The sequence below is a fragment of the Asparagus officinalis genome, chromosome 8, assembly GCF_001876935.1.
Source record: "Asparagus officinalis chromosome 8, Aspof.V1, whole genome shotgun sequence".
NCBI classification, from domain to species: domain Eukaryota; kingdom Viridiplantae; phylum Streptophyta; class Magnoliopsida; order Asparagales; family Asparagaceae; genus Asparagus; species Asparagus officinalis.
Genome location: NC_033801.1, coordinates 90184773 through 90196818, shown reverse-complemented (window position 1 = coordinate 90196818; position 12046 = coordinate 90184773). Strand labels below are relative to the sequence as shown.

At 37.0% G+C, this 12046-nt stretch overlaps 1 protein-coding gene across 1 annotated transcript; it reads left to right on the top strand.

Moving 5' to 3' along the window:
• Nucleotides 2424-11628, top strand: LOC109821506. Its single transcript, XM_020387691.1, has 6 exons — nucleotides 2424-3410; nucleotides 3851-4124; nucleotides 4239-4437; nucleotides 4521-4608; nucleotides 10954-11284; nucleotides 11381-11628. The coding sequence occupies exons 1-6, from the start codon at nucleotides 2424-2426 to the stop codon at nucleotides 11626-11628; spliced, it is 2127 nt and encodes a 708-aa protein (XP_020243280.1).

Here is a 12046-nt window from a genome sequence, read left to right as displayed (position 1 = left end):
TCCCAACGTCTCCCGCCCGTCGTTGCCTCAGCACAGTCCCAGCCCTAGCGTCGCCTGCCTCTGCCCGCGTTCCTGCCACAGCGTCGATCTGTTCCGCCTACCGCCGCTCAGTGCTGACCCAGCGTCGCCAACTGCCGCTCAGTGTCTGCCCTATTGTCGCCCCGTCATTGGCGTCGCCCCAGCATCACCAGTTCTTCGCCGCAGCCCTTTGTCGCTGCCCCTGCCATCCGTTCGTGTGTGTGGTATACTTGCACTTAAATCCCTATAGTTTAGCCAACTTTGCACTTTTTCCATAAAGACCCTATACATTAGTTATGAATTGTTGTATTATAAGATTTAGACACTTAATCATGCTGAATGGAAATCCATAAGTGGTGTTTGCCTGTTTGTTATTTTCTCTTCGAAAGAAATGGAGATGGGCTATTACTTATTTAATTTATGTGTAAATATCTTCTGCCTAAATGGAAATCTGTGGATATTTTGATTTTAGTGTTCGTTTCCTTATTAGACAGTACACTTAATCATGCTGAATTCTTTACTTTGCATTACAGGTACTCAAAACATTAGCAATTTTATTGTCAAGAGGTTACAGATAGTTTAACAAGAAAGCTCAGTCTGTAGGCTGTCGATTTATAGGTATGAAAACTTGCCATTTTATTTTTCACACTGCCTGAAAGTATGATTTGTCTGTTCCAAATTGGCTGTGTTTCAAATCAACCTCTCTACTTGTAATTTTCTTTTGAGCTAATGGAAAGCAATCTCCTTGAGTTTACTTCTAGTTGATTTGGTCTCTGTTTTATGTTATTCCTAGATCACTGCTTCTGGCCTTATCAAGGCGAAATATAATTTTTGTTGTTGGAGCTAGTTAGACTTACGATTAAGTCCTGATTCCCATTTTTTTAAGAAAACAGTAGGGTGTGAAACTCAACGAAGTAAATATTTATTGCTAACAACAATATGTAATTCAAACATCATACAAATATTTGTAGAGAATTTACTTTTAACGCAATGATAAAGATTGTTGCATGCGGCTGACATTTGCATTTACAGTCTCAATGAACCGAATATCCCCTTAGATTTTTGCTTGTTCAACCACTCACACTAGCATGTAATGATGGCTCCCAATCCAATTAATTTGAGATTGATAGAGTATCTTTAGTTGTTGTGGATTCCTTCAGAATAATATTATGCAGGAGATTGCATGCTTCCTAGCATTCTATTAAGCATTGCTTGTTAGCTTTATTATGTGGGTAGAATACATTGGTTATTAACTTGCATTAACTGGAATACACCACGAGTTGAAGGTAGTTATTTCATATTCATGAAGAAGGAATGAGTATATATATTTACAAATGTTTATATGCTAAAGAATTTATTTATCGGCATAAATACAGTACCCACTCCAGTAAAATATCATCCTGATGGTGACAAACACAAACAAATATGTTTTGGTTAGGTGAAGCATGACATTCAAAAATTTCTAAAGAATAGAATATAATGCTTTGGCTAAAATGATAACATCTGTAATGTCATGTTGTTGTCATATCTCCCTTGTGAAGGCACTGCATTGAAATCTTCTTTAGCTAGATTTTTGACGCAAAATTGCCTCTTTAAATTGTATATTTTATGTGCTTTCTATTACTAATCTTAATGATATAACATGATGCAACTAATATACCACTAGAAATATACCATGTGCAACAATTTGCAATACATATTGCTTTGCTGTTATAGTACATACATTTTTAAAGAGTACACCAAGTTTGTTCATTTCAACAAGCATTTCTTTGTGTTTAGTATTTGATGAGGTTAAAATATTTTTTTTAGAAAATTTTAGTACATTGCTTGAAATGGCGCCGAATAAAGATTGGATGGACCTAGTAGATTATGGTAGACTTGATCCAAAATATGAAGAAGGGGTTGATAAGTTCTTAGACTATGCATATGAGAAGCTGTTGGATAGTTTTATTGAAAAGGACGAAGACTTTGAAATTCGATGTCCATGTGTTAAATGCAGCAATGTGAAGTCTGGTAATCGTGAGTCGGTAAAGACCCACTTGATTGTTCATGGAATTATTAAAAACTACAGATTTTGGTGTCATCACGGCGAAAGACAAGGTGAGTCCATTTCAGAGTTTGATGAAGAACAAGAAGAAATGACAGAAGAAAGCCAAAGTGACGATGAAATGCAAGAAATGATTGGAGATTTATTTCATAATTCAACTGGCGTTGTTGCACCTGATGCCACGTCGAGTCAAGATATTCTTGAGCAGGAACCAGATGGACATGCAAAATAATTCTACAATCTTTTAGGTGACTCTGAGAAACCTTTGTATGAAGGCTCTAAATGTTCAAAGTTATCTGCTTTAGTGAAACTTCTTCACATAAAGAGCCTAAATAGGTGGAGTAATAAATCATTCTCAATGTTGCTCCAGTTTTTGAATGAGGAACTATTGCCAGGGGAATCAACACTGCCTAATTCGTATGACGAGGCCAAAAAATTAATCCGAGACCTTGGCCTATCATATGAAAAAATTGATTCGTGTCCATTCTCTTGCATGCTGTTTTGGAAAAGCGAAGAAGGTCTTGATACGTGTCAGAGATGTGGTGCTTCTAGATGGAAACTTGATAAACATGGAAAAGAGATCAAGCGAAAGTCAAATGGTAAAAAAATACCACAAAAGACATTGCGATATTTTCCTCTTAAGCCACGATTGCAAAGGCTTTACATGTCTTCGAAGACAGCTTCTGATATGAGATGGCACCATGAAAGACAAGTTGAGGACGGAGTGATGAGGCATCCAGCTGACTCTAAGGCTTGGAAAAACTTTAATGAGCTACATGAAAGCTTTGCCAAAGAGCCCCGAAATGTTAGACTCGGTCTTGCATGTGATGGTTTCCAGCCTTTCACAAATTCAAAAGTTTCTTATAGCATATGGCCTGTTTTACTTGTACCATATAACTTACCACCATGGATGTGCATGAAGCAATCCAATTTTATTTTATCTATGCTCATTCCTGGTCTAACTGGTCCTGGAGATGCTATTGACACCTACTTACAACCATTGATAGAAGAACTAAAGGAGTTGTGGGCCTCAGGCGTTCAAACATATGATGTATCTCTGAGACAGAATTTCATTTTACATGCAGCACTAATTTTGACTATTAATGATTTTCCTGCTTATACAAATTTATCTGGATGGAGCACTAAGGGGAAATTAGCATGTCCTTGTTGTAATAAGCACACTCACTCTATCAGGTTAAAATATGGAGGCAAGCAGAGCTATATGGGGCATCGTCGCTATCTTGATGAAAATCACATTTGGAGAAAGGATAAGAAATCATTTGATGGCACTAGGGAGAGAGGGTATGCAGCGCCGAAGCTGACCGGATATGACATCCTTAAGCAGGTGGAAGATCTTATAGGGATCACCTTGACCAATCATCCAGAGAATAAAATTAAAATATCACACGAAAGGCGGGGAGATAATTGGATTAAAAAAAGTATTTTTTTTTATTTGCCATATTAGAGAACTCTCTTATTGCGACATAATTTAGATGTCATGCATATTGAGAAGAATATTTGTGATAGTTTGCTGGGAACAATCATGAACATTAAAGAATATTTATGAGTTTAAAACCGGAGTTACATCCAATCCAGAGAGGAGATAAACTTGTGATGTCAGCAGCTTGTTATACTTTATCCCAAGAAGAGCAAAGCAAATTTTGTCGATTTCTAAAGGAGTTAAAAGTTCCAAATGGATTTTCATCCAATATTTCTCAATGTGTAAACCTTAAAGAGCGTAAGATTTTGGGGTTAAAGAGTCATGACTGTCACGTTCTTTTGCAGCGCTTGATTCCTGTATCGATTCGTGGCCTTCTTCCTGCAAAAGTGTGTGAACCAATTATTGAACTTTCCATATTCTTCACTATATTATGTGCCAAGACATTAAGGGTGGATGAACTAAAGCAAATTGATGAGCAGATTCCACTGACGTTATGTAAGCTTGAGAAGATTTTTCCACCTTCAATTTTTAATGTCATGCTGCATTTAGTAGTTCATTTAGCATCTGAAGCCATACTTGGAGGGCCTGTTCGATTTCGATGGATGTACCCAGTGGAGCGTCAGCTTTATACTTATAAGTCATATATCTGAAATAGGGCACGTCCAGAAGGGTCAATTGCTGAAGGATATATAGCAGATGAATGTATGACACTTTGCTCAAGATATCTAAAAGGCTTCGAGACAAAGTTTAATCGTCTTGAAAGAAATTATGAAGATGACAATAGAGAATGTAATGAAGCACAACTATCTATTTTCGGACATAGTAGGCGGGCATTGGGTGCTGCCACCACCCGCTACCTTGATGAACGTGAGTGGTTGCAAGCTCATATTTATATTCTAAAGAACTGTGATGAAGTGCAACCACACATTGAGTAAGTCACTAAAGTTAAAGATTCTACTAATAAATTTACTATAGTTAGTCAACGTTAATCATATTTATGATATTTTAATGTAGGGACTACAATGAATTCGTGAGAGAACCCACAAATCACTATGATGATAAAGATAGGGATAAGAACTTTATCGAGTGGTTCCAAGCTCTAGTATGTACATATCTTGCCTTATTTTTTTAATATCACTGCTGGATTTTCAACTTTTAGCGACGGAAAATTCCGTCGCTAAAAGTCCATTTTCCGTCGCTAAAAGTTTTAGCGACGGAAAAAAACAAATTCCGTCGCTAAAATGTCAACGCTACATTTAGGGTCCCTGATTAAGTTTTTAGCGACGGAATTTCCGCTGCTAAAGTTTAGCGACGGGATATTAGCGACGACCATGTCGTTGCCAGTATTTTTTAATAAAATAATATAAACCATTAGCGACAGAATTTCCGTCGCTAAAAATGGAATTAGCGACGGTATTTTTTTTAAAATTTTAAATCAGTTTTTTTCCGTGCATGTTTTCCGTTGCTATATGGATATTTAGCGACTGCCAATCCGTCGCTAATGTTTTTTAAATTTTAATAATTTTTTATTATTAATTTTTTTATTATTTTATTTTTCGTAGCTAAATACATGCACGTTTTCCGTAGCTAAATACATATTTAGCGACGGAAAAACCATCGCTAAATTTATATTTAGCCACGGAAAATCCATAACTAAATAATGATTAATTTTTTAAAAAAAATATTTTGAAAATTATTGAAAAAACCCTGTACAATATCGATACTAAATTTAAAAAACATGTTCAATCAGCAGTATAATATTCAATCTCACGCATATATCACAAATTTATTTCAATAAAAACAAATAAAAGTTTCCCGACAGATTATAATATTCAATCAGCAGTACATAATAAATATTGTTTATACAACACAAGAAATTGTTTTCAAAGTTAAATTAATTACAATCAATCCTCCTGATCATCATCATCATCATCCTCATCCTCATCCTCAACACGAGCTGCATTATGATTACCCCCGGCTACACCTTGTGAAGAAGTCCCCGCCTGCAAATATAAATCAAACGTTAATAATGGTGTGTAACCGTTAATAAGAGTGCAAATATAAATATAATTCCCTCAACACCACAACACAATACCAAAACACCATAACACAACAACACAACAACACAACACAATAACACACAACATAACGCAACACTATACACCACACCACAACACTACACACCACACCACAACCAACCAACCCCACCCACCAACCAACCACACTCCCCCTCCCCCCACCCCTCCCCCTCAACCAACCACACACCCCTCCCCTTCCATCACCACCATCAACACCCAATCCCCACTCCTCCCCCTCTCCCACCACGACCAAACCCCCCACAAACCAATCACATAACGACCACCATAACACAACACCACAACGTTACTAACCAATCAACCCACCAGCCAATACCATCACCACTATGCACACATGCACCATCAACACCACAATCACATATAAACATTATAAGTATATTTTTTGGGCTTTGTGTTAGGGTTAGAGTTAGGGTTTGTGTGTAACAGTTTGTATTAGTGTGTATCGGTGTGTATGATATCATCTAGTCACGAAGAAAATTCATAACTAAGTAAGAATTATATATTTAATTTATTTAATTAAAAAAAAGTAAAGTATATATATTACCTGATCCGACATAAACCGTCTCCTATATGCCTCTTGAGCCTCATGAGACAGAGTCGACATGAATTGTGTGAACTCCAATTCTCTCTGCTCCCAGCGCCTCCGTTCTTCCTCCGCAATCCACTGATATGTTGTTTGCTGTGACTGCCAATTTTCAATCGCTTTCAACCGCTGCTCCATCGAGTCTTGATACAAACTGCTTCCTGGTGTTCCTGGAGATGCTGCAGACTCGTAGGTGCTACTAGACTCGTGCGGCCTCTGCTCGGATCCTCTCCACCAGTATCTGTTCTTCTTGCTCGGTCCAATGACCGTCTCGATGATAGAGTCCTCCTCCTCTCTACTTAGCCGGGTAGGAGTATTAGAACCGACCTGAGACTGAGACATTTGCTCCTGTACCTTGGCATGTAATTTCTCCTGCGATATATCAAAACAACCCGGGCAAGTCGACTTACTAATGATGCATTCTTATGAAATTGAATATATAAATGAACTGCTACTTACAGCCAGATCCTTATTCTTTGCTTTCTTCTCCTCATCGGCGTAATTCGGGCTCCAGGAAGTCAGAATACGATCTGCAAAATGTCCGAGATCTCCCATTCCCTATTTTATTCAAATATATCATTAACCCATAACACATAAATTATACTCAACTTAAAAGCTATTATATATATATATACCTCAAGCTCCAACTGATGATAATGCTGGCTGAAGGACCTGGAGCCCCCGTGATGCTCGTAACTGCGGGGTGCGTTGCGGTTCCTCCTCGCTATTTCAGCTTGTGCCTGCAAAACAATGTCAAATCAAAACAATATAGAAATTCAAACCATAAATTAAAAATATATACTTGAATAATACCTGAATTTTAGCCGTGTCCTAGTAATCACAAAGTGCAAAAAAATCTACTCCATCCATACGCTCGTCAAGATGCCAGTATCGTCCCAATCTTCTGTTATTTGAACAAAATATTTTTTCTTCACCTCAAACCGCCATCTCTTGAACGATAAATTGATTTGCGTGAAGCAGTAAGTCCAGGCACAAATATTATCGTCAAGAAAGAAAAATCGCTTCATCATATAAAGAAAAAATAGATACAAATCAGTGTATTAAACATAATAATAAACTAATAACTAATAATGATAAAAAATTAAAATAAACGACTCACACATATATATCTCCAACAAGCCACCAGCGCATCAATCCGCTGCGACTTCCATGTCAAAAAAATATTGAAGATATCATGTCTCCTAGCTAACGCGGCGAGAAAATTGTTGAAAGCATTGGCAAAGGCCCCGACAGGCACTCCATTTTCCCATTGGTTCACGGCCCTCCGATGAATATCAGGGATGAGGCTATGTTCCTTGGTAGCATTGCGGCCGCACCTAGGAGGTCGTCCGGTACCTACGAAAGAATGAATCGGATGAAACAATGAATCAATCCATATATGCTATTAAAATTTAAAATAATAATCGATAAACTATAAAAATCTATTCATACCTTTTAGTTCGAGGCATCTACGCTTTGCTTGTTCGTACCTATGCTGTACGATAGGGCGCAAAGCATGATATGAATCCCAATCCCCCTTCACCTTGGCCGGACCGTGGACTCGCTAATCTGTAATAGAATCTGGCGGTAGTGCCGCAGCTTCTACAGCTACGCTATACGGCTCAAATCTCCTCTCCTCCAATATATCTGCATGCGGTGGTGGCGGTATCTCCGCATGCGGTGTAGGATCAGCCTGTGTCTCCATGCCATGTAGAGCATCTCCACATGATGTATCCTGTGGCTGCGAGTCATGTGTAGCATCTCCTCGTCCTGTGTAGTATATGTTAAAAAAATGTTAGGCTGATGTTAATAGTTTATAGAAATGTACAGATATAACAAATAAATAAAAATACCTGACGTAGAGGCATGTGCGTCGCCTCCAGAATGTCTACCAAAAAGTCTCTCAAGCGCTTTCTTACGTAATCCTTTTGTCATCTATACTTTGAAAACATAATGAATATCCAACAAAAGCATATAATGCAAATAATTAATAAAATAACACATGTCTACCAAAAAGCTCTTTTTGATTCTTCAGAAAAACATGGTTTACCTACCATTCATCTTTCCAAGTTAAAATTAGATAAGTGAAATATATACTTATATTTATCTTTAGAATATGTTTAATATTTACTTGGGCAGACTTTCATTATTATTATAATATTAAGAATCTCCAAAATCTATATATATATATATATATATATTTTAATATCATTATGATTCTTGTCAAAGAAATTATCCTTGCACATTTTCGATAAGAAGTTTAAATAATAACGTGCAAATACTAAACAATAATATTTAATATTTAATATTTATTGTTCTTTAATTATGATAGGACACTGAATAATAGTATAATTTTAAAAACTCTAGAGAAATACAAGTATCCAAAGAAATAATAAACAGCAACTTGCGCATAACTCCCTCATTTGTACCTTCACATGAGCTCATTTGTTAGCATTTATTTCCCTTTCAGTTCTTGAGTGCATGGGGTTTTAACATATGTATATTTAAAACTAAATTAGAAATTTGTGCTAAGTGCTAATAAAAGAGCAGAAGAGGTTTTATGTGCAACTGAAAATATAAATCAGGACAATCACATGCAATTTATCCCAGCCTAAGTTTATAATAAAATGTTGACTATTTTTGTGAAAGTGGCATAAAAAACTTTGTAGCTATAGTGTTATTTATTAACATTTTGTGTACATAGCACATACACATTTAACCTTTGTATATTCAAAATATGTGACATTCCCTTCCATAAAGCGTAAATAGAGTTTGGCACCTGAGTTGCGCGTGCCCTCTTCACTAATTTTTTAAATAGCACCCAAATATTGTAACTTCGGATTTCGTTACCACCAAACGGTGTTGAAGTATTAAATGTCTAAAGGGGAGATTTACAAAGCTAAACATCCCCAATTAGACTTATCCGAGCAAAATCACTGCTATAGATATCACCCATGAAGTACAAGATTTTTGTAGAATATCCATAGTTTCAGTTCTGTACGACATTTCTTCTCCTATGCATACCTCACAGACCGAGTCACCTTTGAAAATTACTATTGAGTACGGTCGAGGCAAAGATCTTTTTTTTGTTGTTATGTCCTGCTCTATCATTAGGGTTTAGCCTATAGATTTATTTTCCTTCGAAGGCAACGGTGACCCGTGTTTGGGTTTTTGTAAACAATGCCGCCCCTAGTATCTGGACCTCGCATCATTGGAGATTCAGTCTCGCTAATTTGAATCTTGCGTTCACAACTTGTACTATAGATATATTAATTTGCAATTGTGGCTTGTTGTTCTTCTTCCTCCCTATTTTTTTAACTGATCTACCTTGTCAACTTTCATTTGGATCTAGATGTATGCAATCCTCTTCATATTTTTTTTAGAGTAAATTGTTAGCACTACATGGATGTATCCGCTTATACACGCATCTAAAACATAGACTTTATCATTTCTTAGATAAACCCTCTAATTCCACCCCTATTGTAATATCTTCAAAATTTCACCCATGTAAAAGAGTCAAAAAAGTTCACCAATGTTCAGTTTGTGTGTAGCTGTGTCGAAAGGAGATAGGTCAAACTAGATGATAGTATGTGTTGTGCCAAAAATAATTAATCGACATAGATGTGAAAGATTCACCTAGAATCTACCCAGTTAGATCTACTTCGTCGAACCAGGCATATGATCTATTCGCAAAGAGAAAACTGAGAGTGAATCCAAAGCAATCAAAAACAATATGGGCAAAATCTCATAGAAAATTAAAACAGATCCAAAGACATTGATTTTATGTGGTTGCACAACTGCCTAAGTCGACAAAGAGAGATTTTATATGGTATCATGCCAATTCAGAATCAAGTATCTTACAGTAACATGTTAAAAATATAGAATTATAATTTTCAACATTCATAATAACAATAGGTTGGTGCACAGATGCAGATCGGTGGTCAATCTGTCGTTATCATCACTTGAAGGAAAATCCCAATCAAAGACATCCAATCAGAGCTCAAGGAATTCACACAGTCAATATTTTGACAATTACACAACCTCCAAAACAAAATTCACCAACTCATATGACCAGAGATTATAAGATGTCGTCCTTCATGTGTTCTAAAAGAAACCACACAAAGATCCTTCTTTGGATCTCACAAAGGACATTCACAAACCCTAGAATGACATAAATTAGAAAAATACTATGTAGGAGGAGAGAGTACCTTGAGAGAGGGAAAGAGAGGGTCGACTTGCCAGCTCCGCTGGGGCCGACGACGCCGAGGAGCTCGGCGGGGCGGGCGGTGAAGAGAACGAGAAGGGGGAGAGGATGAAGAGAGAGAGAGAGAGGGGGAAATGAAATTGAGAGAGGGATTTGGGATAAATCCCTCTCTCGGGCGCGGGCTGCCCAAATTTTTTGGGCACGCCCGCGCCCAATTTTTTTGCCAGCTCATCATTTTTAGCGACGGAATTTCCGTCGCTAAAAAGTTTTTTAGCGACGGCAAATCCGTCGCTAAAAATGTTTTTAGCGACGGAAATTCCGTCGCTAAAGTTAAAATAATAGCGACGAAAATTTTCGTCGCTAAAAATGAATTTTCCGTCGGCAAAATTATTTTGCCGACGGAATAATAGCGACGGAATTTTTCGTCGCTATAACACGGCTTATAGCGATGGAAATTTCCGTCGCTATAAGTCCGTCGGCAAAATCTCGTATTCTAGCAGTGTATATTGATTGGTTCATTTTATTATATGTTCCATGACTTGATCATATTTTGGTTTTGTTTAGGTTTATCAGAGTTATCGAGAAGATGATGACTTACTTTCATTATCTCGTGGTCCAAGTAAGATTGTTAAATGTTTTACTGGATTTGTCATAAATGGACATCGATTTTATACAGAAAGTCGAGATAATTGTTTGTCAACTCAAAATAGTGGGGTTGCGGTTGTTGGTGATGCTGGTGATGGTGGAGATATAGATTATTATGGTGCTTTGGTTGAAGTTGTCGAATTAGAGTATCCTGGTAGAAGAAAGGTTGTTCTATTTTGTTGTAAATGGTGGGATGTGCACGGCAAAGGAAAAGGGACCGCTTTGAAAGAAGACAAATATGGATTTATCAGTATTAACTGCCGACACTTGCTAAAGATGAATGAACACTTTATACTTGCTGGCTAAGCATCACAAGTTTTTTATGTTGAGGATATTGCCAATGAAGATTGGCATGTAGTTCTTAAAGCACAACCCCGTGATTCCTATGATATGCCACCAGATACAGATGATTGTGAGATAACAGACAATGGAGTTGAAGCTTATTTGCAAGATGAATCATTTGATGCTCAGGCTATTGCATCAATATCATTGGAAGATGATTATATCAATTTGAGAAGGAGTGACATTGATCCAATTATTGTAAATTCCGTCTCAACTTCAAAAAAGAGGAAAAAGACTCAAGCAGAGAATTAGAACGCTTTAATTAAAGAATAGAACACAAATGATATTGTGTTATTAAGATAAATTTTAAGTTGTATCTTACTATAACTTTTCCTTTTTAGACATATGATGTTTTTTTCTTCATATTTTGGATGTGGCTTTGACATTGCAGCAAGTGCTTCTACATTAGTGTACCGATAACCTCTCATGATCACCAAGGTTAACACATATCCAATTAAAGATAAAGACATTTACCTTGTAAACTGGTCCAAATCTACCCTGTCCAAGTTTATTGGCAGCTGAGAAGTAGTCTGTTGCAACAGCAATGGTGCCAAAATCAAACAGTGGAAGATCTATATCATCGCCTCCTGGTGCATGATTTGACTGTTCCTTGCAAAAAATAGTTGAGCCTAATTGAAATGAACAAAAAAGCAACAGAATTACCTTGTGT

Coding starts and splice junctions, on each gene's coding strand:
- LOC109821506 (XM_020387691.1), top strand. CDS start 2,424: ATGTTGCTCCAGTTTTTGAATGAGGAACTATTGCCAGGGGAATCAACA. Junction 4,125..4,238: donor ATGGATGTACCCAGTGGAGC/GTCAGCTTTATA, acceptor GATATCTAAAAG/GCTTCGAGACAAAGTTTAAT. Junction 11,285..11,380: donor AGACAAATATGGATTTATCA/GTATTAACTGCC, acceptor TTGCCAATGAAG/ATTGGCATGTAGTTCTTAAA.